At 37.5% G+C, this 25,280-nt stretch overlaps 2 protein-coding genes across 2 annotated transcripts; both read right to left on the bottom strand.

Annotated features, from left to right (window-relative positions):
* Window positions 1-396: 396 nt before the first annotated feature.
* Window positions 397-5,256, bottom strand: LOC120355688 (solute carrier family 12 member 2-like; the record flags this gene model as incomplete). The annotated part of the gene is made up of 4 exons (XM_039444314.1): window positions 5,194-5,256; window positions 3,469-3,663; window positions 2,138-2,375; window positions 397-624 (listed from the first exon to the last, which is right to left on the bottom strand). Coding segments are annotated over exons 1-4 (724 nt in total), but the record flags the coding sequence as incomplete, so codon positions are not given.
* A 272-nt stretch (window positions 5,257-5,528) lies between these two features.
* On the bottom strand, window positions 5,529-18,744 carry LOC120355687 (bumetanide-sensitive sodium-(potassium)-chloride cotransporter-like). The gene is made up of 4 exons (XM_039444313.1): window positions 18,708-18,744; window positions 16,614-16,867; window positions 8,919-9,033; window positions 5,529-5,665 (listed from the first exon to the last, which is right to left on the bottom strand). The coding sequence occupies exons 1-4, from the start codon at window positions 18,742-18,744 to the stop codon at window positions 5,529-5,531; spliced, it is 543 nt and encodes a 180-aa protein (XP_039300247.1).
* Window positions 18,745-25,280: the final 6,536 nt, after the last annotated feature.

The raw sequence follows: 25,280 nt of genomic DNA, 5'->3' as shown, positions 1-25,280 counted from the left end.
ACCTACTCTAGAACATGGTACGCCATAGTGTAGGTCAATTTCCACACAGAAAAATCTTAACAAGTAGAGGCACATTATAAGATTTTGTAACTAACTATGTGATGTAATACTGTAATTATCTAATATTTTGTGTAATTGATGTTGTAGTTTTAGTTTTTTTGGGAATAAACATTTTATTCATTAAAATATATATTATATATATATATATTAAACTGTACAATGGTATGAAAAAAACAATTTAGAATAGCTATACAAGATGACCTCCCTGGCAGGTCATTCATAAAATTATGAATAAAAGGGGTCCTAAGATTGAACCTTGCGGCACTCCATTTTAACAGGCTTGAAACCAGGCTTGGGTTTAGGTTAGGTTAGGTAGGTTAGGTTAGGACAACTCACCGACCAGGATGAATCCAAGCGCAATGAAGAAGGTGAGTATGTAGCCGCGGACGGGCTCGTCGTTCTTGCCGTAGCCCTTGCCGAACCACGAGATGTACGGATAGAGGTTGTCCTTGAGAGCGCCTGGAACACCTTGGGCGCCGACACGAGGCAGCGAGTGCCGACGACAGGGTGGCCGCGAAACTCCGAAGTAGATCAGCAGGCCGAACGGTGAAACCAGCTCATCACCTGCACACCAACACAACACACAATCAGACAACAACAACAACATACTGTGCAAACGGCCCTTAGACATACATTATCCGCATACATGTAACCCCTTTTACTCTCAACCTGGTAGAGAGTTAGTGGGGGGATATTTTGAATATTGTATCCGAAGAATGGACATTGATTGTCCAAAGCTCCGCCATTTATGTAGATGCATAACAATATAATTATCTATAGTTATTATATTACAAATTACATTTTTCATATCATATACAGTTCAATAATATTTTCTTAGTCTATTATTATGTAAATTCATCTATAATTTTGCTGTATTGTAAGCTATTGTATATAAGTGTATAAGCCATATATATGTAATCTACATAAATAAAGTACTCAATCAATCAATCAATCAATCTCTCTCTCCTCTCCAAAGCTCCGCCAATTTATGTAGATGCATAACAATATAATTATCTATAGTTATTATATTACAAATTACTTTCTTCATATCATATACCGTTCAATATTATTTTCTTAGTCTATTATTATGTAAATTCATCTATAATTTTGCTGTATTGTAAGCTATTGTATATGAGTGTATAAGCCAGTATATATTGTAATCTACATAAATAAAGTACTCAATCAATCAATCTCTATCTATCTCTCTCACCCTCTCTCTCTCCCTCACTTTTGGACAGAATCTCTCCCCCAGAATGGATATTGATATGTCCAAAGCTCCGCCAATTTATTTATTTATTTATTTGTTGATATAATTACAAATCATATGAATATGACCAGGATAGAACAAATCTACTCTGTTCCCGAATTTTGATAAATAATAAAATGTCCGAAAAAATAGGTATGTTCTCGGTGAGGAAAGTTAAAGTTCAAAGTTCTGACCAGAAATATAGTTGAGCTAGAAATAATTATTGAATTGGAATAATTATAATAATTGAAAAATAGAATAATTCCTGCAAACTTTAAGCAGACTAATCATCCTAGGAAGTTCTAAACAATAGTACACAATTGGTTGATGAGCAAAGGAAGACAGAACATAGAAAACATTATTATTCAAACAACAACTAACCACCTAATGACTTACTAAACACTAATTAATAATACGCACAAAAAACTAACAAAACCTACTCTAGAACATGGACGCCATAGTGTAGGTCAATTTCCACACAGAAAAATCTTAACAAGTAGAGGACACATTATAAGAATTTTTGTAACTACTATTGTATGTAATACTGTAATTTATCTAATATTTTGTGTAATTGATGTTGTAGTTTTAGTTTTTTTGGGAATAAACATTTTATTCATTAAAATATATATATAATATAGAATATATTAAACTGTACAATGGTATGAAAAAAACAATTTAGAATAGCTATACAAGATGACCTTCCCTGGCAGGTCATTCATATAAATTATGAATAATAAGGGTCCTAAGATTGAACCTTGCGGCACTCCAGTTTTAACAGGCTTGAAACCAGGCTTATGGGTTAGGTTAGGTTAGGTTAGGTTAGGTTAGGACAACTCACCGACCAGGATGAATCCAAGCGCAATGAAGAAGGTGAGTATGTAGCCGCGGACGGGCTCGTCGTTCTTGCCGTAGCCCTTGCCGAACCACGAGATGTACGGATAGAGGTTGTCCTTGAGAGCGCCTGGAACACCTTGGGCGCCGACACGAGGCAGGCGAGTGCCGACGACAGGGTGGCCGCGAAACTGCCGAAGTAGATCAGCAGGCCGAACGGTGAAACCAGCTCAATCACCTGCACACCAACACAACACACAATCAGACAACAACAACAACACACAATCAGACAACAACAGCACACAACAAGGAAACAACAACAACAACACAATCAGCCAACAACAACACCACCAGAAACAAACAACACACAATCAGGCAACAACACACACCACACAATCAGACAACAACAACACACAACAGGCAAACAAACAAACCACAGGCAACACAACACACAATCAGACAACAACAACACACAATCAGACAACAACAACACACAACCAGGAAACAACAACAACAACACAATCAGCCAACAACAACACACAATCAGACAACAACAACACACAATCAGGCAACAACAACACACAATCAGGCAACAACAACACACAATCAGGCAACAACAACACACAATCAGACAACAACAACACACAATCAGCCAACAACAACACACAATCAGACAACAACAACACACAATCAGGCAACAACAACACACAATCAGGCAACAACAACACACAATCAGGCAACAACAACACACAATCAACCAACACAGCACACAATCAGCCAACACAACACAGGGCAACTAGAATGTAAAGGAACATGATGAGATGTAGAATGATAAGAGAAAGTAAAAGAAGAAGAAGGAGAAAAAGGAGGAGAAAGAGGGAGAGGAAGGAGAAGGTGGAGCAGAAGAAGAAGCAGGAGGAGGAGAAGGAGGAGGAGAAGAAGAATAAGAGCAAGAGGAAGAAAAAGAAGAAGAAAAGAGTAGAAGGAGGAGAATGAGGAGGTGGAGGAAGAGGAGGAGGAAGAGAAGGAGGATGAGGAGGAGTTGAGAAGGTGAAGGTGTAGAAGAAGAGGATGAAGAAGGGGAGGAGGAAGGAAAAGGAGAAGGAGGAGAAGAAGTAGAAGAAAAGAGTAGGAGAAGGAGGAGTAATAAGGAGGGAGAGGAGGAGGAGGTGGGAAGGTGAAGAAGAATAAGAATAAGAGGAAGAAGAAGAGTGAAGGAGAAGGAGAATGAAAAGGTGAAGAAGAGGAGAGAAGGAGAGAGAAGAGAAAAAGAAGAAGAAAAAGAGAAGAGAAGAAGAAGAAGAAGAAGAAGAAGAAGAAGAATGTCTGACCTGAACAGTGTTCTGCAGTCCATACTGACAGTCGCGGCCTGAGCAGTTGTAGGCGATTCCGGCCAGGTACTCGGTGACGTCACCCGACGCATCCCTCACGACCAGCGCACCAATCATGGCCGCCATGCCCACGTACAGCAGCGTGCTCACTACGATCGCCAGGATTGTGCCCTTCGGTATCGCTTTACCCGGATCCTGCCAAAAATACACCAACTCATTTCATTGAATCAAATCAACAATTGATTTTATCAAATCTATATATTATACAGAGTGAACCCTTCAATAAATTGGAGACTGTTATAGATATAATACTGTAACTTTCAGGATAAGTTATTAGTCAAATAATCTACTTTTTGACGAACAACTGAATTTCAACCTCTTATAAGGGGGTGACTTAGTGGTTGTAAATCAAATATTTTTAATATGAACACCCATTGTGTGGTAGATCATTTTAAAGGCCTTTTTGAAACAAGAAAGATGACATCGACAAAAATGTTCTATTATACTTGTATCCAAAATGGCGGCTGATTAAACTTTATTATTTCTTTAAGAACTGAAACTTCAATCAGCCTCCATTTTGGATACAAGTATCATAGAACATTTTTATTGATGTCATCTTTCTTGTTTCAAAAAGGCCTTCAAAATGATGTACCACACAATGGGTGTTTACATTTAAAATATTCGAGTTACAACCCTTCAGTCAACACCTTATAAGGGGTTGAAATACAGTTGTACGTCAAAAGGTAGATTATTTGACTAATAACTTATCCTAAAAGTTACAGTAGTATATCTACAACAGTCTTCTGCTTATTGAAGGGTTCCCATACATATGACTCACTCTGTATATTAAAGCGAAATGGCACTGATTCATTCAATCACTCACTCATGAATCGACAATAAAATTATTTGTTGAAACACCACTGGTTTATGAAGTTACACCACAACATTATATTATCGTTATTCTAACATTCAATCTTTATTCTCAATTAAGTCTTGTATTCTAGTGGCCCACCGCCTATAGGCAAAGCTACAGGACCCGGACCGTACAGAATCTTAGATTCCCCTTCAGCTTCGCCACTGGTACACAGACACACATACATACAAATACCCAAAAAACACATTCTTGGATTCAGGGGACCTTGAAACATATAAAAATTTAGAGATTGGGGTACCTTAATTTTTTATCGGAAAGCAATACTTTCCTTTACCCAGTTTGAGTGCACCTCAATAGAATGGTTTTCAAGCTGGGGAAAAAGTTGAATAAGTAAATTATATACAATAATAGTTTATTGCTGGAGAAATTTTGGCTTGATAAATTGGAAGTAACTTGGAAAATGAAAATATGATCTGGTGATATTCATTCACCTTGAAATCCTTCTCGGATGAATAATTGAGTGATGAAAATTATTGAAGTTACAACCAAACACCAATGGTGATGGAAGAAGCTGCAAGGACATTGCCAGCAGAATTGCCCAGGCTAAGATTGCCTTCAATAAGAAGAAAAATCTATTCACCTCAAAAAACATAAGTCTCGACGTAAGAAAAAACATGTTGAAAACGTATGTATGGAGTACTGCAACATATGGAAGTGAGGCGTGGACAATGGGGGGTGAGAGAGGAAGGAAGATTGGCTGCATTCGAGGCATGATGCTACAGAAGAATGATGAAGATCAGTTGGAGAGATATGATTACAAATGAGCAAGTTTTTGAAAGAGTGGGAGAGACCGGAACTTCTTGAAGTGGATCAAGCAAAGAAGAGCACAGCTGATTGGCCACATCATCAGACATGACACCTACTGACAAGGATAATGGAGGGAAGGTTGAGGGAGGAATATGAGAGGAAGACCTAGCTGGAGTATATGAAACAATTGCTACGGGATATAGATGTGGATCATACTACGAGCTGAAGCGGAAAGCGGACGACAGAAAAGCAGAAGCTGCTGCCAACCAGCCCTACGGCTGTTAACCCAAGAGAGAGAATACTTTCCTTACCTATGGTAATAGGGCAAGGAAAGTAAAAATGAACAAAGATTAGAACTACTAGAAGCGAAAGACTCACCCTAAGCTCCAGAAATGTTGGCGCCGGCATTGAATCCGGAGGCAGCCGGGAAAAAGATGGCGAACACGGAAAAGAAGTCGTGTTTTGTGCCCTGATATTCCCTGTAATCCGGCTTCCAGTTGGTGGCGAAGACAGTCGCTGTAAAACAAAAGCAGTTTCTCAGATCAAGGCAGCAATATGACTCTATAGTGAGGTCCACGTTATAATGGCAGTGTTTGATTCGCAATGGTATTGCTATCCTTGTCTATCATTCAACAAAGCTGATAGCGCTATCTCTTTATCGCTATGCTCTGTTGCCAGATCGTCTTTTACCAATGTAGAATTAATAATTAATTGACAAAATATTTCATCCTAATAATTATAAATAGTAGTTATGTGAACAGTAGACCTCGCGCTCTGTAAGTTACATTGACCTGTTGTTATGTTTTCTCAAAAATTAATAAATAATTTATCAATTTAAAATGTCTAGAAAAAATCCTAAATAAACATAGAGCTAGATCGTACCGTGACGTGTCGTCCCGGAATGTGAGTGTGAGCGCTGTTATCAGGTCTGGCTGCAACTGTCTACAACGTTGATGGAAACATACATTTTAAAGATGTTCGATGTTTTTGAACGGGATAATATTATAGTCAACTGTCTACTAACGTTGATGGAAAGATACATTTCAAGATATTCGATGTTTTTGAACGGGTAGTATTATAGTCCACTAGACAGCTGATTTATGATGAATAATTCTACAGTCTGATATTCACTCTAATATTGGCGTATGAAGGAGGCTCCTTTTTCTTTGTATATTATCCTTGAAATGCAAAATTTCCAAAAACCTTGTATATACGTCGACGCGCAATTAAAAAAGGAACATACCTGTCAAATTTCATGAAAATCTATTACCGCGTTTCGCCGTAAATGCCCAACATATAAACAATTAAATATTTAGGGAAATGCCAAACCGTCGACTTGAATCTCAGACTGGCAACAGAGTTCGTCTCTCAACAATGTAGAATCATTAAAATTCAAGATGATGGTTTCACCTTAAACTGGTAAGAGATGCATATATTGAGGTCCACGTTATAATGGCAGTGTTTGATTCGCAATGGTATCGCTATCCTTGTCTATCATTCAACAAAACGGATAGCGCTATCTCTATTTATTTGCCAGATCGTCTTTCAATAATGTAGAATCATTAAAATTCAAGATGATGGTTTCACCTTAAACTGGTAAGAGATGCATATAGTGAGGTCCACGTTATAATAGCAGTGTTTGATTCGCAATGGTATTGCTATCCTTGTCTATCATTCAACAAAGCGGATAGCGCTATCTCTTTATCGCTATGCTCTGTTGCCAGATCGTCTTTCAACAATGATGTATCAAGGCTGTTCGGCACACCTTTCTATTTTTATTTAATTTGGATAATGATTTCCAATATAATTGTTGAGATCATTATAAGAGTGAGAAAAAGTAGCAACTGAAATTTTTAAGTGGTCTAATAAGCGAGTTATTGGTTGTTGAAGTACTAAACTCCGTTTTCTTTCCAGATCATGAACGGTTTCGAATTTTCTATTGGAGTTTTTTTTAATACATTCAGTATATCATTGGCTTTGTTCTTACATGCGTTATTTCGCAATCAATTCCAAAATAAACAAGTTATCGAATTTACAAAGACTGTTACTTTTTTATTTATGGACGAAATGGGAGACAAAATGTTTTAGTTTGGAAAGATACATTTTTTGAATTTTTTAGAGAAGTTCTAATAATATGACCGTTTATGACCTGGAAACTTAGCACTTCAACAACCCATAACTCGCTTACTAGACCACTTAAAAATTTCAGTTGCTATTTTTTCCCACTCTTATTGACCGAGCGAAGTGTGGTCTAAAATTCAAGTCGACGGTTTGGCATTTCTCTTAATGTTTAAATGTTTGGATGTTTATATGTTTATATGTTGCGCATTTACGGCGAAACGCGGTTATAGATTTTCATGAAATTCGACAGGTATATTCCTTTTTAAATTGCGCGTCGACGTATATACAAGTTTTTGGAATTTTGCATTTCAAGGATAATATAAAAGGAAAAAGGAGCCTCCTTCATACACCAATATTAGGCGGGATGCACACCGGAGAAACACGTTTCGTGAAAAAAGTTTCAGGAAACGTGGAACGACAGTTGCTCGCAATCGACTGATAAGAGTAAGCAGGGAACGTTTCTTTTGTATGCGCATGCGCGAGTGAAACGGATTGCATGAAACAAGTTTCATGAAAGAGGGCTTCACGAAATGCGTTTCTCCGGTGTGCATCCCGCCTTAGAGTTAAAATCAGACTATAGAATTATTAATCATAAACCAGCTGACAAGTGATTACACAGATATGCGGAAAAGCCAGTCTATTGCTGTATTTCCATAAGGTTTATAGTTTCAATCAGGTACTTGTGGATGAGAATACTGCGTGAGGTCTACTGTTCACAGAGCTACTAGTATAAAAGGAAAAAGGAGCCTCCTTCATACGCCAATATTAGAGTAAAAATCAGACTATAGAATATATTCATCATAAATCAGCTGACAAGTGATTACACAGATGTGTGGAAAAGCCAGTCTATTGCTGTATTTCTATATTAAGGTCTATAGTATCAATCAGGTACTTGTGGATGAGAATACTGCGTGAGGTCTACTGTTCATAGAACTACTAGTATGAACAATTTGTGTTTTCAGTATGGAAAAGTACTAGTAGTTCTGTGAACAGTAGAACCTCACACAGTATTCTCATCCACAAGTACCTGATTGAACTATAGACCTTATGGAAATACAGCAATAGACTGGCTTCTCCACACATCTGTGTAATCACTTGTCAGCTGATTTTGATGAATAATTCTATAGTCTGATTTTTACTCTAATATTGGCGTATGAACGAGGCTCCTTTTTCCTGTTATACTAGTAGTTCTGTGAACAGTAAACCTCACGCAGTATTCTCATCCACAAGTACCTGATTGAACTATAGACCTTATGGAAATACAGCAATAGACTGGCTTCTCCACACATCTGTGTAATCACTTGTCAGCTGATTTATGATGAATAATTCTATAGTCCGATTTTTACTCTAATATTGGCGTATGAAGGAGGCTCCTTTTTGCTTTCATATTATCCTTGAATGTAAAATTTCCAAAAACCTTGTATATACGTCGACGCGCAATTTAAAAGGAACATACCTGTCAAATTTCATGAGAATCTATTACCACGTTTCGCCGTAAATGCGCAACATATAACCATTCAAACATTTAAACTTTAAGAGAAATGCCAAACCGTCGACTTGAATCGGTGTGAAAGTGGGAAAGGATGGAGCTATCTGCTTTGTCTGATGACAGAAAGGATGGGACTTACTATAGAATTAAGATTCTCACCGTTAAATCCAACGAATCCCTGAGCTCTCTTGTTTTCATCAGTTGGACCAATAATTCCTCCAATGAAGAAATCAGATATCGCAACCAGGAGAATCGCAAGAAGTCCCATCTGAGTCTGTAACATCATAGAATAAGCATAAGTAGAATTCAATTCAATTCAATTTTCAAGAATGCATGTTTTCTATAGTAAAATAGATTATAAATATTTATTTACTAGCAGGTAACCCGAGCTTCGCAAGGGTCTATTTAAAAACTTGACAAACTGAAAACTTGACGTAAAGAAATCTAGAAGAAATAAAAATAGGCCTAGAAGAATCCTCGGTTAATTAACAATTTATATGCAGCATTTTAAGTAAATCAATCCAATAGTTCAGACGTGATGATGGGTCAAACATAATTTTCCTATCCTTTACACGTGTATATAGGGTTGCCACTCGTACTATATAATAAAGTATTGTACTTTATTTCGAGGTCTTGTACTTTATACTTTGTAAGCAAGATAAAGTACGCAAAAATACTTTATTTTGCTCAATAAAGTACTATATAATGAAGTACGAGGAAATCAAAATATTTTAGGTTAGTGGAGTGGCGGAGACTGTCAGATTTAAACTAAATATTCGCTAAATTTATTCAGTGCATGTGATGCTGATGAGTTCAAGTATTTGTATAAATTGGTTTCATATTCACTCTCTATCCATGCCACTAAAGTTGATTAAAATGTTGAAGAGTACAATATTATGCATTTTTCAAGGCGTCATAACTTACATTTGAATTTAGAAGACCAACTCTAAACTTTTTGGATTAAATAAATTTTTTTTTTTTTTTTTTTTTTTTTTAAGATTACGTCCTAAAGACTCCAGTCATGGAGTATAAGACAAGTCATGTTATACATAATAATTCTAACACAAGTAGTTCAACCTAGTTTTAGGTTTGAAAGGATTCTTGTACACTATAAAAAGCTTTATCACTAATATTTTTTTCATTTGTTTTTTGAAAATCTTCAAATCATCATTACTTTTCAAGATTTGAGGTAGCTTGTTATAAAATTTCCTACCAATATAATCTGGTTTTTGTTCAAATACCCTACTATTGTGACCCATTAATGATAATCGCTCTGTTTCGCGTATTATACTCATGAACATCTGATTCTGGATCACACCACTCTTTTCACATGCATTACAACTTCATATACATACAAAGATGGCACAGTTAATAGACCAAGCTTTTTAAATAAAGGCCTACAAGAGTCTAACCTATTCACTTTCTCTATACATCTGAGTGCCTTCTTTTGAATCTTAAACACTCTGTCCATATTTTGTTGAGATGAATTACCCCATACTAAAATAGCATACCTAATATGAGATAGTATAAGTCCATGGTAAGCAGTTAACAGTAAATAAATTATATGTCTTCTTCATGATACAATATTGAACAATTCTTCTGTATGAGCGTGTGCTGTGTAACAAATGGAATTAATTTATCTTTTTAATGATTTATTATTATTTTCGTCATACCAGTATGTAATCAATAACATTCCAAGCTATCATGTTCTTATTTGGATAAATCGAATTATTCTATCATTAGTCATTATTAATAGAATAATTATAATGGATTCTAATAGTAATAAGTGATATTCATGTCAATAATGTGTATTCTTGAGAGTATATAAGAATGCCACAAAGAACTATGCTGACTTTTTGAATATACAGGAAAAATGACATGTACTTTATTTAAATCTAATGTACTATATTTCTTAGGCCTGTGATCACCAATTTTCTTAAAAAAAGGTGGCAACTCTACGTGTATACGTGTTTAAGCCAGTTCTTTCCTTTATTATAGTATAGAAGATGACAGATAGATGGATGATATATCCATCGATCTATCATCTTCTATACTATAATAAAGGAAATGAATGAGAATAAATTTTGAAAGGTTTGATATACCTTTTCTCTGGAAATCCTGTATCGGAATATGACCACATTTCAATAAAAAAAAAAGAAGTTGGATTCAAAATGGCGGAAAAAACTTGCGTGCGACGGAAAATCTGTTTTTATCATTCGAAAAGGATCCCCAATCATACCTATCTTCTAATTTCCCTTTTAAGAGAAATGTTCTGCTGCTTCCATACAACAACTGGAAGCATGACAAATAATTGAAACTTGACAGCCTGAAAAATTTATGTAATCAAATCTTGAAGAATTTAAAATAGGTCTATAACCATCCTCGCTCGGTTAAGCAAGCATCGATATGCAAAATTTCAAGTTAATCAGTCCAGTAGTTCAGACGTGATGATGCGTCAATAGTTTTTTGTGCAACTAGTGCGCAAAGTGACAGTTTGCTGCACCGAAAGAAACGTTTATATAGATTAGATTAGCAGAAACAATACAATGATCGGAAGAGAAAAAGCAGGCTATTGCCCAAAACTTATTCAATTTCCTGATTCAGTTTCAAATTGTCCAAATATTATACATAGGTTATGTCCATTTCAATTTCTACACCAAATCATCAATCTAAAAATCTATATATATATATAAAAATGGCACTCACTCACTGACTGACTCACTCACTCGCATAACTAAAAATCTACAGGACCAAAAACGTTCAAATTTTGTAGGTATGTTCAGTTGGCCCTTTAGAGGCGCACTAACAAATCTTTTGGCGATATTTCAACTCTAAGGGTGGTTTTTAAGGGTTTAAAGTTCGTCTTTAAGATACACCCAAAATCTGCATTTTTCCAGCGGTTTTAGCGCTTTCTCAGCTTTATCGAGAACAAATGAACAGAAAATGTTCAAATTCAGTAGAGAAGCTCAGCTAGGGTGTTGTAATAATGTTGTGTTGGAAGGAATTTGAAATAACGCCAAAGATACGCCCAAAATTAGCGTTTTTTTTGTTTTTTCTCATATTTATCGAGAATAAATGAATAGAAATTGTTCAAATTTAGTACAGAAGCTAAGCTAGGGTGTAATAATGTTGTGTTAGAAGGAATTTGAAATAACGCCAAAGATAACCCCTAAAATAGCGTTTTTTGCGTTTTCTCAGATTTATCGAGAACAGCAGAAATTGTTCAAACTTAGTTACAGAAGCTCAGCTAGGGTGTGATAATGCTGTGCTAGAAGGAATTTGAAATAACGCCAAAGATACCCCCAAAATTAGCGTTTTCTCAGTTTTTTTTATCAAGTAATAGACAGAAAATGTCCAAATTTTAGACAGAGGTTTAGGTAGAGTCTAAAAATGTTGTGATGAGGTGACTTAATATATTCATCAAGGATACGCCCAAAATCAGCGTTTTTCTCAGCTTTTCTGCGTTTTCTCAGTACTTTGACTTTCTGATGGAATGAAGCATGCTCAAATGAAAAATGCAGGCGAGCGAAGCGAGCCCGCTGAACTCATCTTTGAACGATCCAGTCGGGGGTCCAGGAGCCGGAGCCCCCTGGCTAGACGGATATGGCGAGCGAAGCGAGCCTGACGTCTAGTAAATTAATAAATTTATCATCAATATAGAAATAGATTACTTTATGAGTACACTATTCAACGCTTCATGTTATGATTTATACTCTATACAAAATTACTTTTGCCTTGGGAGGGACATGCGCAACAGACAGGCATACTATACGTGGTGGTGATACAACAGCGGCGATGTTACCGTTCTGAACCGGCCAGCGTTCTCTAATTTCTGTCTAGTGAGTATTCAATCGCTCATGCTAAACTTACGAAGTTTCCTCTCTGAAGGATTGAGTCGACTGAGTCCAATCGACAAATGACAACTGTGCTTCTACCTACACCGACTCTATTAATCACTTTAATTGGCTGATCTCCCTCCATAATCATATAATAATCATATAGAGAGTTAGTGGGAAGAATACTTCGAATATTCTTTCCAAAGAATGGACATTGATATGTCCAAAGCTCCGCCAATTTATGTAGATGCATAACAATATAATTATCTATAGTTATTATATTACAAATTGCTTTTTTCATATCATATACAGTTCAATAATTATTTCTTAGTATATATTATGTAATTCATCTATAATTTTGCTGTATTGTAAGCTATTGCATATAAGTGTATAAGCCAGTATATATTGTAATCTACATAATAAAGTACTCAATCAATCAATCAATCAATCAATCCATTTCTCTGCGCCGAAAATTCCTCCAAGTCAAAAGTATATTTTGTACGGAGTATAATTGCTGATATGTTAGAAATGTTTCCTACTTTATTATAAGTATTTATTTGACTCCTTTAATAGAATAATGAAACACTACTTTTTAAATATAAGAAAATAACAATCTCAGTACCCTTTTTTTGAACTATTTATAAAAAAATATTTCAAAAAAAGGGGACTGAGATTGTATTTTCTTTATATTTATATTACAAGTAGCCCTATACAGAAATAGATAACACTACTTTTTTATGTTGTTTTCCATGAAGAGACACTAATAATAACTTTGTCGTAGTTTTGACACACTGTATCTTCGTAAATATTTGAAAAACACAAAAAAGTTTTTTTTTTAAATATTTACAAATTTTCAAGTTTTATGATTTCCTCTAATCTACCATCTCCAGCTACCTTCTCCATCAGCCTTCTATGTTACCATCTCTAGCTACCTTCCCTGCTACCCTCTCAGCTACCTTCCCCTTCTATTTTCTCCTTCCACCTTCTATGCTACCATCTAATCTACCATCTCTAGCTACCTTCCCTGCTACCCTCTCAGCTACCTTCCCCTTCTATTTTCTCATCCACTTCTATGCTACCATCTAATCTACCATCTCTAGCTACCTTCCCTGCTACCTCTCAGCTACTTCTCCTTCTATTTTTCACTTCCACCTTCTATGCTACCATCTAATCTACCATCTCTAGCTACCTTCCCTGCTACCCTCTCAGCTACCTTCTCCTTCTATTTCTCCTTCCACCTTCTATGCTACCATTAATCTACCATCTCTAGCTACTTCCCTGCTACCCTATCAGCTACCTTCTCCTTCTATTTCTCCTTCCACTTTCTATGCTACCATCTAATCTACCATCTCTAGCTACCTTCCCTGCTACCCTCTCAGCTACCTTCTCCTTCTATTTTCTCTCTCCCACCTTCTATGCTACCATCTAATCTACCATCTCTACCTTCCCTGCTACCCTCTCAGCTACCTTCTCCTTCTATTTTCTCCTTCCACCTTCTATGCTACCATCTAATCTACCATCTCTAGCTACCTTCCCTGCTACCTCTCAGCTACTTCTCCTTCTATTTTCTCCTTCCACTCTATGCTATACATCTAATCTACCATCTCTACCTTCCCTGCTACCCTCTCAGCTACCTTCTCCTTCTATTTTCTCCTTCCACCTTCTATGCTACCATCTAATCTACCATCTCTAGCTACCTTCCCTGCTACCCTCTCAGCTACCTTCTCCTTCTATTTTCTCCTTCCACCTTCTATGCTACCATCTAATCTACCATCTCTACCTTCCCTGCTACCCTCTCAACTACCTTCTCCTTCTATTTTCTCCTTCTACCTTCTATGCTACCATCTAATCTACATCTCTAGCTACCTTCCCTGCTACCCTCTCAGCTACTTCTCCTTCTATTTTCCTTCCACCTTCTATGTTACCATCTAATCTACCATCTCTAGCTACTTCCCTGCTACCCTCTCAGCTACCTTCTCCTTCTATTTTCTCCTTCTACCTTCTATGCTACCATCTAATCTACCATCTCTAGCTACCTTCCCTGCTACCCTCTCAGCTACCTTCTCTTCTATTTTCTCCTTCCACCTTCTATGCTACAATCTAATCTACCATCTCTAGCTACCTTCCTGCTACCCTCTCAGTACCTCTCTTTATTTTTCCTTCCAACTTCTATGCTACATCTAATCTACCATCTCTAGCTACCTTCCCTGCTACCCTCGCAGCTACCTTCTCCTTCTATTTTCTCCTTCCACTTCTATGCTTACCATCTAATCTACCATCTATACCTTCCCTTCTACCCTCTCAGATAACTTCTCCTTCTATTTTCTCTCCACCTGCTATGTTACAATCTAATCTACCATCTTACCTTCCCTTCTACCCTCTCAGCTACCTCCCCTTCTATTTTCTCCTTCCACCTACTATGGCTAATCTAATCTACCATCTCATTGCTGGTGGAAGATGTTACTGCGGCCGCTCGCATTCCCACCAACGCTGCTATTATTTGCTGTCTCAGCGCCTAGTCCGAGTCAGACAAGCATCCAGCCTGCTTTGCGGAGCTAGCGTCAAAGCTACCTTCCCCAAACTTCTATGCTACCCTCCCAGCTACCTTCCCTGCTGCCCTCCCAGCTACCTTCCCTGCTGCCCTCCCAGCTACCTTCCCTGCTGCCCTCCCAGCTACCTTCCCTGCTACCCTCTCAGCTACCTTCCCCATCAACCACCCAGCTACCCTCCTTCTATTTTCTTTTTCTACCTTCTATGCTACCATCTAATCTACCATCTCTAGCTACTCTCCTTCTACCTTCTATGCTACCATCTAATATCAAGTCTTAATAAAAGAAACCACGACATCATGCTCTGTTTATTAAAAAAAAAACTATTAATGATTTATATTTATTTTCTTTATATAACATATTTCCAATAGTGTAATATTTAAGTGAGAATAATATTAAGGTAAATTCTGCAGAATTTTTCATTTTACAGTAATTAAAGATAGGAATTCTTCCCCCACACACACGGACCAATAGTCTATGTGGGGGAATATTTTAATTCCTGAAGATATTTATTATTGAATTGTAATGTAAAAGTTTTATTGATGTATTTTTTTAATGGAAATAAATTGAATTGAAATGAATTGAAAAAAAATTACCATCTCTAGCTACCTTCCCAGCTACCTCTCACATCCAACTTTCTATGGTACCCTCAAAACTACCTTCTCCTCCAAACTTCTCTGCTACCCTCCCAGCTACCTTCTCTGCTACCCTCCCAGCTACCTCCTCTGCTGCCTTCCCAGCTACCTTCCCTGCTACCCTCACAGCTACCTTCTCTGCTACCCTCCCAGCTACCTCCTCTGCTGCCTTCCCAGCTACCTTCCCTGCTACCCTCACAGCTACCTTCTCTGCTACCCTCCCAGCTACCTCCTCTGCTGCCTTCCCAGCTACCTTCCCTGCTACCCTCACAGCTACCTTCTCTGCTACCCTCCCAGCTACCTCCTCTGCTCCTTCCCACTACCTTCCCTGCTACCCTCACAGCTACCTTCTCTGCTACCCTCCCAGCTACCTCCTCTGCTGCCTTCCCTACCTTCCCTGCTACCCTCACAGCTACCTTCTCTGCTACCCTCCCAGCTACCTCCTCTGCTGCCTTCCCAGCTACCTTCCCTGCTACCCTCACAGCTACCTTCTCTGCTACCCTCTAAGCTACCTTCTCTGCTACCCTCCCAGCTACCTCCTCTGCTGCCTTCCCAGCTACCTTCCCTGCTACCCTCACAGCTACCTTCTCTGCTACCCTCCCAGCTACCTCCTCTGCTGCCTTCCCAGCTACCTTCCCTGCTACCCTCCCAGCTACCTTCTCTGCTACCCTCACAGCTACCTTCTCTGCTACCCTCCCAGCTACCTTCCCTGCTACCCTCCCAGCTACCTTCTCTGCTCATCTTGACCTCAATTGATCGGTTGCGACCTGAAAACTCTGACACCAAACCTGAGCCAGCCAGGTCTCTCGACATTATTATTATTATTATTATTACCTTGGCCTCCCACTCCATGCCGACGACAACTATGCAGACCAACAGGAAAATGGTGATGACACCCACTATGCGCACATCCTGGATGCCTCCGTCCACCAGGGTGACGCCGTTCTTCTTGAGCAGGTCGAGCAGTGACTCGCTGAAGCCGACTGCGTTCATGGCACACGCCACCGCGTTGGCCAGCGCAAAGATCAGACCAATCGATGCGCCAAACTCAGGCCCCAGCGACCGAGATATCATGAAGTAGGTGCCTCCTGCAACACACCATTTCATCCATTCATTCAAATAAATTTATAATTGTGAAAGTATGCAATTCATTATGAGGGTAGGTCTCAGCATCTATATAAAAGATAATAAATTATAATCTACTAGCCGTCAGGCTCGCTTCGCTCGCCATATCCGTCTAGCCAGGGGGCTCCGCCCCCTGAACCCCCGACTGGATTGTCTAAGAATGAGATTAGCAGGCTCGCTTCGCTCGCCTGCATTTTTCATTTGTAGGACGATCCAGTCGGGGGTCCAGACTAAACGTCTGGCTAAACGGATATGGCAAGCGAAGCGAGCCTGGCTAGTAATATAATATTCCCAGGAATAGCTCTGATCGAAGTAGCAGTGCCCAAACAATTTTTCCGCGATAAATGCATTTCAATCTTCAACTTGGTGCCAACCTAACAAAGTCAACTCAACTTAATGCCAACCCTTAAAATTATTAATTTAGTTACAAGCTAACAACTGTTTCGAAGAGGTACTCTCTCTAGATTATGGTTCTATATTATCATATGGTATGGACATTTCAATTAATTATAATTAAGAGATTGGAATAAGAAGAATATACATGCTAAAAGACGAACTTTAAACCCTTAAAAACCACCCTTAGAGTTAAAATTTTTCCAAATCCGTTCTTAGTGCGCCTCTAAAGGGCCAACTGAACATACCTACCAAATTTGAAAGTTTTTGGTCCGGTAGATTTTTAGTTCTGCGAGCGGAGTGAGTCAGTGAGTCAGTCAGTGAGTGCCATTTCGCTTTTATATATAGATATAATTCCTTTACTATGTTTTCCAGTTTCTAAAAATAACTTTCTCATTATTATCCTTAATAGAACATTAACTATTATCTAGCCTACTAACTAGCTGGCCCGCGAACTTCGTACCGCCAAATAGTTAATGCATCTCATGACAAACTTTAGCTGGATGCACACCTGAGGAGGCGCGATGCGGCATTTTGCATCCAGGTGCTTCTTGCTTATTGGTTGAATGGAAGAACTCACACACACTGAATCGGACATGGCGTGGAACGGTGTGATAAGGCAATCTCCATGGATCAACACTATAGTGAGGTCCACGTTATAATGACAGTGGATAAAGATAGAAGAATAGCGATGCCGATTCTCTGCATTAATTAATCATATTTCTACACTGTCAAAAACATAACTGGCATCGTTGTGGACCTAGAAAAGGATAGTACCACCTGCTTTGTCGAATGAAGACGAGGATAGCAAAACCAAAGTTGATCAAATACTGCCTTATAAAGTGGACCTCACTATACTTTGTATCACCAAGCCGCGCCTCCTCAGGTGAACTTAGTCTTAGCTTCATCTATATTTTTATGAAAATTATCCAACAATCAGTATTTTACATCCCAATATGGACTTCCTACGTGCTTAGTTAGTTGTATAGCAGTTAGAAGTTTTAGAGTATGTTGAATGCAGCTTGCTGGGAATTGAATGGCATATCTCCTTGCTGCTGATTTTCCGTGCATGTTCTAAATTTACAGCATTTCGAGTTCTACGACCCAAGTTTGGACGTCGTTCGCACCGCGGCATTATATTAGAATTAAACCTCCTCTGCTGCCTTCCCAGCTACCTTCCCTGCTACCCTCACAGCTACCTTCCCTGCTACCCTCACAGCTACCTCTCTGCTACCCTCCCAGCTACCTCCTCTGCTGCCTTCCCAGCTACCTTCCCTGCTACCCTCACAGCTACCTTCTCTGCTACCCTCCCAGCTACCTCCTCTGCTGCCTTCCCAGCTACCTCCCTGCTACCCTCCCAGCTACCTTCTCTCTACCCTCACAGCTACCTTCTCTGCTCCCCCCAGCTACCTTCCCTGCTACCCTCCCAGCTACCTTCTCTGCTCATCTTGACCTCAATGATCGGTTGCGACCTGAAAACTCTGACACCAACCTGAGCCAGCCAGGTCTCTCGACATTATTATTATTATTATTATACCTTGGCCTCCCACTCCATGCCGACGACAACTATGCAGACCAACAGGAAAATGGTGATGACACCCACTATGCGCACATCCTGGATGCCTCCGTCCACCAGGGTGACGCCGTTCTTCTTGAGCAGGTCGAGCAGTGACTCGCTGAAGCCGACTGCGTTCATGGCACACGCCACCGCGTTGGCCAGCGCAAAGATCAGACCAATCGATGCGCCAAACTCAGGCCCCAGCGACCGAGATATCATGAAGTAGGTGCCTCCTGCAACACACCATTTCATCCATTCATTCAAATAAATTTATAATTGTGAAAGTATGCAATTCATTTGAGGGTAGGTCTCAGCATCTATATAAAATAATAAATTATAATCTACTAGCCGTCAGCTCGCTTCGCTCGCCATATCCGTCTAGCCAGGGGGCTCCGCCCCCTGAACCCCCGACTGGATTGTCTAAGAATGAGATTAGCAGGCTCGCTTCGCTCGCCTGCATTTTTCATTTGTAGGACGATCCATCGGGGGTCCAGACTAAACGTCTGGCTAAACGGATATGGCAAGCGAAGCGAGCCTGGCTAGTATAAATATTCCCGGAATAGCTCTGATCGAAGTAGCAGTGCCCAAACAATTTTTCCGCGCGATAAATGCATTTCAATCTTCAACTTGGTGCCAACCTAACAAAGTCAACTCAACTTAATCCAACCCTTAAAATTATTAATTTAGTTACAAGCTAACCCTGTTTCGAAGAGGTACTCTCTCTAGATTATGGTTCTATATTTCATATGGTATGGACATTTCAATTAATATAATTAAGAGATTGGAATAAGAAGACTATACATGCTAAAAGACGAACTTTAAACCCTTAAAAACCACCCTTAGAGTTAAAATTTTTCCAAATCCGTTCTTAGTGCGCCTCTAAAGGGCCAACTGAACATACCTACCAAATTTGAAAGTTTTTGGTCCGGTAGATTTTTAGTTCTGCGAGTGAGTGAGTCAGTGAGTCAGTCAGTGAGTGCCATTTCGCTTTTATATATATAGATATAATTCCTTTACTAGTTTTCCAGTTTTCTAAAAATTAACTTTCTCATTATTATCCTTAATAGAACATTAATATTTATCTAGCCTACTAACTAGCTGGCCCGGCGAACTTCGTACCGCCAAATAGTTAATGCATCTCATGACAAACTTTAGCTGGATGCACACCTGAGGAGGCGCGATGCGGCATTTTGCATCCAGGTGCTTCTTGCTTATTGGTTTGAATGGAAGAACTCACACACACTGAATCGGACATGGCGTGGAACGGTGTGATAAGGCAATCTCCATGAGATCAACACTATAGTGAGGTCCACGTTATAATGACAGTGGATAAAGATAGAAGAATAGCGATGCCGATTCTCTGCATTAATTAATCATATTTCTACACTGTCAAAAACATAACTGGCATCGTTGTGGACCTAGAAAAGGATAGTACCACCTGCTTTGTCGAATGAAAAGACGAGGATAGCAAAACCAAAGTTGATCAAATACTGCCATTATAAAGTGGACCTCACTATACTTTGTATCACCAAGCCGCGCCTCCTCAGGTGAACTTAGTCTTAGCTTCATCTATATTTTTATGAAAATTATCCAACAATCAGTATTTTACATCCCAATATGGACTTCCTACGTGCTTAGTTAGTTGTATAGCAGTTAGAAGTTTTAGATATAGTTGAATGCAGCTTGCTGGGAAATTGAATGGCATATCTCCTTGCTGCTGATTTTCCGTGCATGTTCTAAATTTACAGCATTTCGAGTTCTACGACCCAAGTTTGGACGTCGTTCGCACCGCGGCATTATTATTAGAATTAAAATTTTGTGAATTGGTAGAAAGAAAAAAATAGAAAAACCGATCTACCGACGGCTGTTGGATGACGCAATGATTATAACAGCTGATTTTTATTTCTGTGTGTGGCCAGCTCACAAATCTTCTCCCATAAGGATTACATGTAAACTTTGAAGGACCGTAGGAAAGAGTCCTGAAGTCGGATTATAAATTTAATAATCCATAAACCTGCTCCTGAACATAACAAACACAACTAAACAAAAATCATCAAATTCGGTGCACACATAAAAAAGTATTGAACGTCAAAATTTGAGGCTAGATTTTTATTTATATATATATTTCATAATTTTGTTTGTATTGTAATTTCAATATAAAAATGTTCAATCCCATATCAGTGAATGAAGTTTGTAAATAGTAATTATAACACGAAACAAGCAACTCATGAAGGAAGCTCATAGAGAAATTGATACGCTGATAGAGATGTGTAGCAATTTGTGTTTCGATACAGGAAAATCATGTTTTGATACAAATGCTGGCAGCCTATAAAAAGAATATCGATGCTTTTAGATATTTTTTTAAGTTAGGTAGTTCAAAAACATTGCCAATCATTATTGGCATCGAGTATTTTTTATTTGAGTTTATTTTTACTGTACACTTCTTTACTAAATTAATTTAAATTTATGAGTAATTGGGAAGATTCATGAGGAATTCACGGTATTTTCCCGGTTAGTAAAATAATGAGGAATTCACGTTCTCCAGGTTTTCCCAGTAGGTGGCCACCCTGTTAAGGCTGTGCAAAGGCTGAAAATAAACTTTGTACTATAGTGAGGTCCACGTTATAATGGCAGTGGATAAAGATAGAAGAATAGCGATGCCGATTCTCTGCATTAATTAATTATATTTCTACACCGTCAAAAACATAATTGGCATCGTTGTGCACCTAGAAAAGGATAGTACCACCGGCTTTGTCGAATGATAGACAAGGACAGCAAAACCAAAGTTCAACAAATACTGTCATTATAACGTGGACCTCACTATAGTGATATTTATCAAAGTTTTTCGAATTGTATATCATCAAGCTATCAAAATGAGAAAGTTTTCTCAGGAAAACCTTTTTTTCTGATAATTTTTTTTCGAGATATGAGCGCCTAAAGTTTAAATTTTTGGGACAGAACATTTCAAATTAGGTAAGAGATAAATCCATGAGATTTAGAGGATAGATTGATTCTTCATGATATAATTGTTGATCTAGTAAAACAAAAATTTTCTGAAAATATCAATTTTTAAGATAGTTATTCAATTTACTAAAAATAACCAAAAATAACTTTTAGTTATTTTTGGTAAATTGGATAAATAACCCTGTTTACACTGTATTTATGGATCACTATGTCTATGAATAAGAGAGTACCATAGTTATATAGTATATAAAGATACTCGAGAGAATTAAAATTTTTTTTTTGTTGAGAATTTTGTTTGAATTCTTCGTTTCATAATTATTTACTATTCTGTATGAATATTTGCTTCTGTGCTAAATCAATTTAAATCAGGTTGAGCGTATTATATTTCATCTCCTACTCCCACTGGCGAACAAGAGTCATCTTATGCCAGTGGTTTTTTCACATACCGTTAATTATTATTACACTTTGGTTGGATTGTATTGTCATGTTGAGCTTTGTTTGTATTTATGTATATGTATTTATGAGTGTGGAATAAATAAATTTTAATTTTAATTTGAAATTGATATTTTCAGAAAATTTTTGTTTTACTAGATCAACAATACCATGAATCCATCCTCCGAATCTCATAGATTTATATCTTACCGAATTTGAAATGTTCTGTCCAAATTCAAACTTCAGTCGCTCATATCTCAAAAAGTAATGATGGGGAAAAAATGTTTTCGCCCCACTTGGATGTAATGAGCTGGTTTACGTGCGTCATATGGAGACCGAAAGTGATTGTTTTCTGACCAGGCCGGTAAAATTTTTACGGCCCTAGGGTTGTAAAATAACCTTGAAGTCAGATGATTCTGATTTGATGTGAACGTGTTTACAAAATAGTTTATGAAACGGAATCAGTTTATGCTTCTAGAATTGAATAAAGTTTTTGCAATAAGATACTATCATTTTATTTGGATGAATGAATACAAATAATGAGATATTATAAACTATTCAAATTCAATTTTCAGAGTATGATAGAATCTAACCTCAAACCTCCTAGTACAGCGTTTATCATGGAACATGGTGGATAAACGGAATCATTTTATGCTTTTAGAATTCAATAAAGTATTCTGTAATAATATACTATATTGTATTGGATGAATAAAATACAGATAAGCTATAATTATAAACTATTCAAATAATTCTATTTTCAGAGTAGGATAGAACTTCTAACCTAAACTTCCGTTGACATTCAGATTGGCCAAATTTCAAGTGTGCTAAAACAGCTGACAAAAACTTTTCATTCTTTGTGTTTATCATTCATAATCAAAACATTTATAATATCATCATTATTGTCATTTGGAAGTAAAAGTATAAACTCAACCTCTTACATAATTGAACATAATCTTTTAGGTTATTTAGACAAATCAGAATAAAAAATAAAAATACTTGGACAATTCTTGATATTCAGATTACCTCAGATTTGCTAGAGCTATGACCTTCCACTTTAGCTTTCGGAAGTGCTTATAATAGACAATTATTCTCATATATATATTGTTTATTTTCCTGTGTGGCGAAAATAAACGTTCTCACCATGGCAAAAATGTTTTTTTTTCGGCCTACGGCCTCTGACTGAAAACCGATTTCGAGCAGAAAAGTCCCATTTTCGGCCTAGGTGCGAAATTACTATTTCCTACAGATACTTGAAAAGTGACCATTTCTGCACTATTTCAGGCCGCAAAGAATCACTTTTCCGCACTCGTGCGCAAAGTGAGTACTTTGCGTGCTCCAGATTTGCAGCATGACAACACAAAACGTTGTAGTAGGTTATATGGGCAACCAGTGCAGCAAAATCAAAATGAAGTTGGTAACAGTGACTGTGGGCACGTTATAATGATATGAAGGCAGTGGACAACAGTGGATGACAGCGACAGCCACCACATTCAGCACACAGCCGCCTTCATTCATTTACTACTACATTATTCAATTTTATTCATTGATAATAAAATTACACAGAAAAACATTTGATGGATTTCAGGGAATTTTACCCATAATTGCACACTTTTCATATTCAATGGTAACTGTAGAAAAAACTTAATGTGAAATACGTGCGCAAAGTTCCTCTGCTGCACTCAAGAAACCATTCCGCCCTCGCCTACGGCTCGGGCGTAACGTTTTTTCGGGCAGCAAACTGTCACTTTGCGCACTAGTTGCACAAATAACTATTTTGAGATATGAGCCTGAAGTTTAAATTTTAGGGACAGAACATTTCAAATTAGGTAAGAGATAAATCCATGAGATTTATTTATTTATTTATTAGAACAGTCACAAACACGATATTTGGAAAGAGATACAGGCAATTGCCCAAAACTCTTCAATTCCTTGATTTTGGCACATAAATAGTCCAAAGTGAGGTTAAGTTTAAAATTTCTGTTTTCACCAAAGATTGACACTCAGAGAATACGTATTCGAGATATGACTGATGAATTTTGAATTTCGAAGTGTTGATAAGAGCCGGAAATAACACTAAACAATCCGAAAGTTTCAATAATATTGAAATAAACTTGAAAATTTTGAGCAGAAAAATTAAAACTACTATCACAACAACTATCAGCTGATTTTTTTGATTATTCAATTTTTTTAAATAATTATTTATCTAAATTTATTTAGAGGATAGAGTCTCCATGGTAATGGTTGATCCATTAAAACAAAAATTTTCTGAAAATATCAATTTTTAAGATAGTTATTCAATTTACTAAAATAACAAAAAATAAATTTTAGTTGAGTTATTTTTGGTAAATTGTATAACTTTTTCAACAATTGATATTTCCAGAAAATTCTTGTTTTACTAGATCAACAATACCATGAAGAATCCATCCTCCAAATCTCATGAATTCTTACATCTCAAATTAGGTAAGAGTTGAATCCATGAGATTTAGAGGATAAATTCTTCACGGTATTATTGATTGAATAAAACACAAATCTTTTAAAATTTGAGAATGTTATTCAATTTACCAAAAATGAACAAAAATAACTCAACTAAAAGACATTTTTGGTAATTTCTAGTAAATTGAATAACTTCCTCAAAAATTGATTTCTTCAGAAAATGTTTGTTTCATTTAATCAAAATTACCATGAAGAATCCTGTAAATCTCATGGATTTATATCTTACCGAATTTGAAATGTTCTGTCCCAAAAATTCAAACTTCAGGCGCTCATATCTCAAAAAGTAATCATCGAAAAGAAAGGTTTTCCTGAGAAAACTTTTTCATTTTGATAGCTTGATGATATACAAATCAAAAAACTTGGAAAAATATCACGAGTAGAAAGTTTATTTTCAGCCTTTGCACACAGCCTCAACAGGGTGGCCACCTACCGGGAAAACCTGGAGAACGTTGAATTCCTCATTATACTTTTATTGAACCAGTCTTTCTTTGATTACAACATTATTTCGATATTTATTGAAAAATACCTGTGTAAAG

This window comes from Nilaparvata lugens, unplaced genomic scaffold (assembly GCF_014356525.2).
Source record: "Nilaparvata lugens isolate BPH unplaced genomic scaffold, ASM1435652v1 scaffold4243, whole genome shotgun sequence".
Lineage (NCBI taxonomy): Eukaryota > Metazoa > Arthropoda > Insecta > Hemiptera > Delphacidae > Nilaparvata > Nilaparvata lugens.
Note: the sequence above shows the minus strand (reverse complement) of the source record. Positions and strands in the feature narration are given on the sequence as shown.

Excerpts from the sequence above, each read along its gene's own strand:
- LOC120355687 (XM_039444313.1), bottom strand. The coding sequence starts at position 18,744 with ATGAGCAGAGAAGGTAGCTGGGAGGGTAGCAGGGAAG. Across the intron at positions 16,868-18,707 it reads CTGGGAGGGTAGCAGGGAAG|GAGGCACCTACTTCATGATA; the intron begins GTAGCTGGGGGG and ends GGTGTGTTGCAG. Across the intron at positions 9,034-16,613 it reads GCATGGAGTGGGAGGCCAAG|ACTCAGATGGGACTTCTTGC; the intron begins GTAATAATAATA and ends ATGATGTTACAG.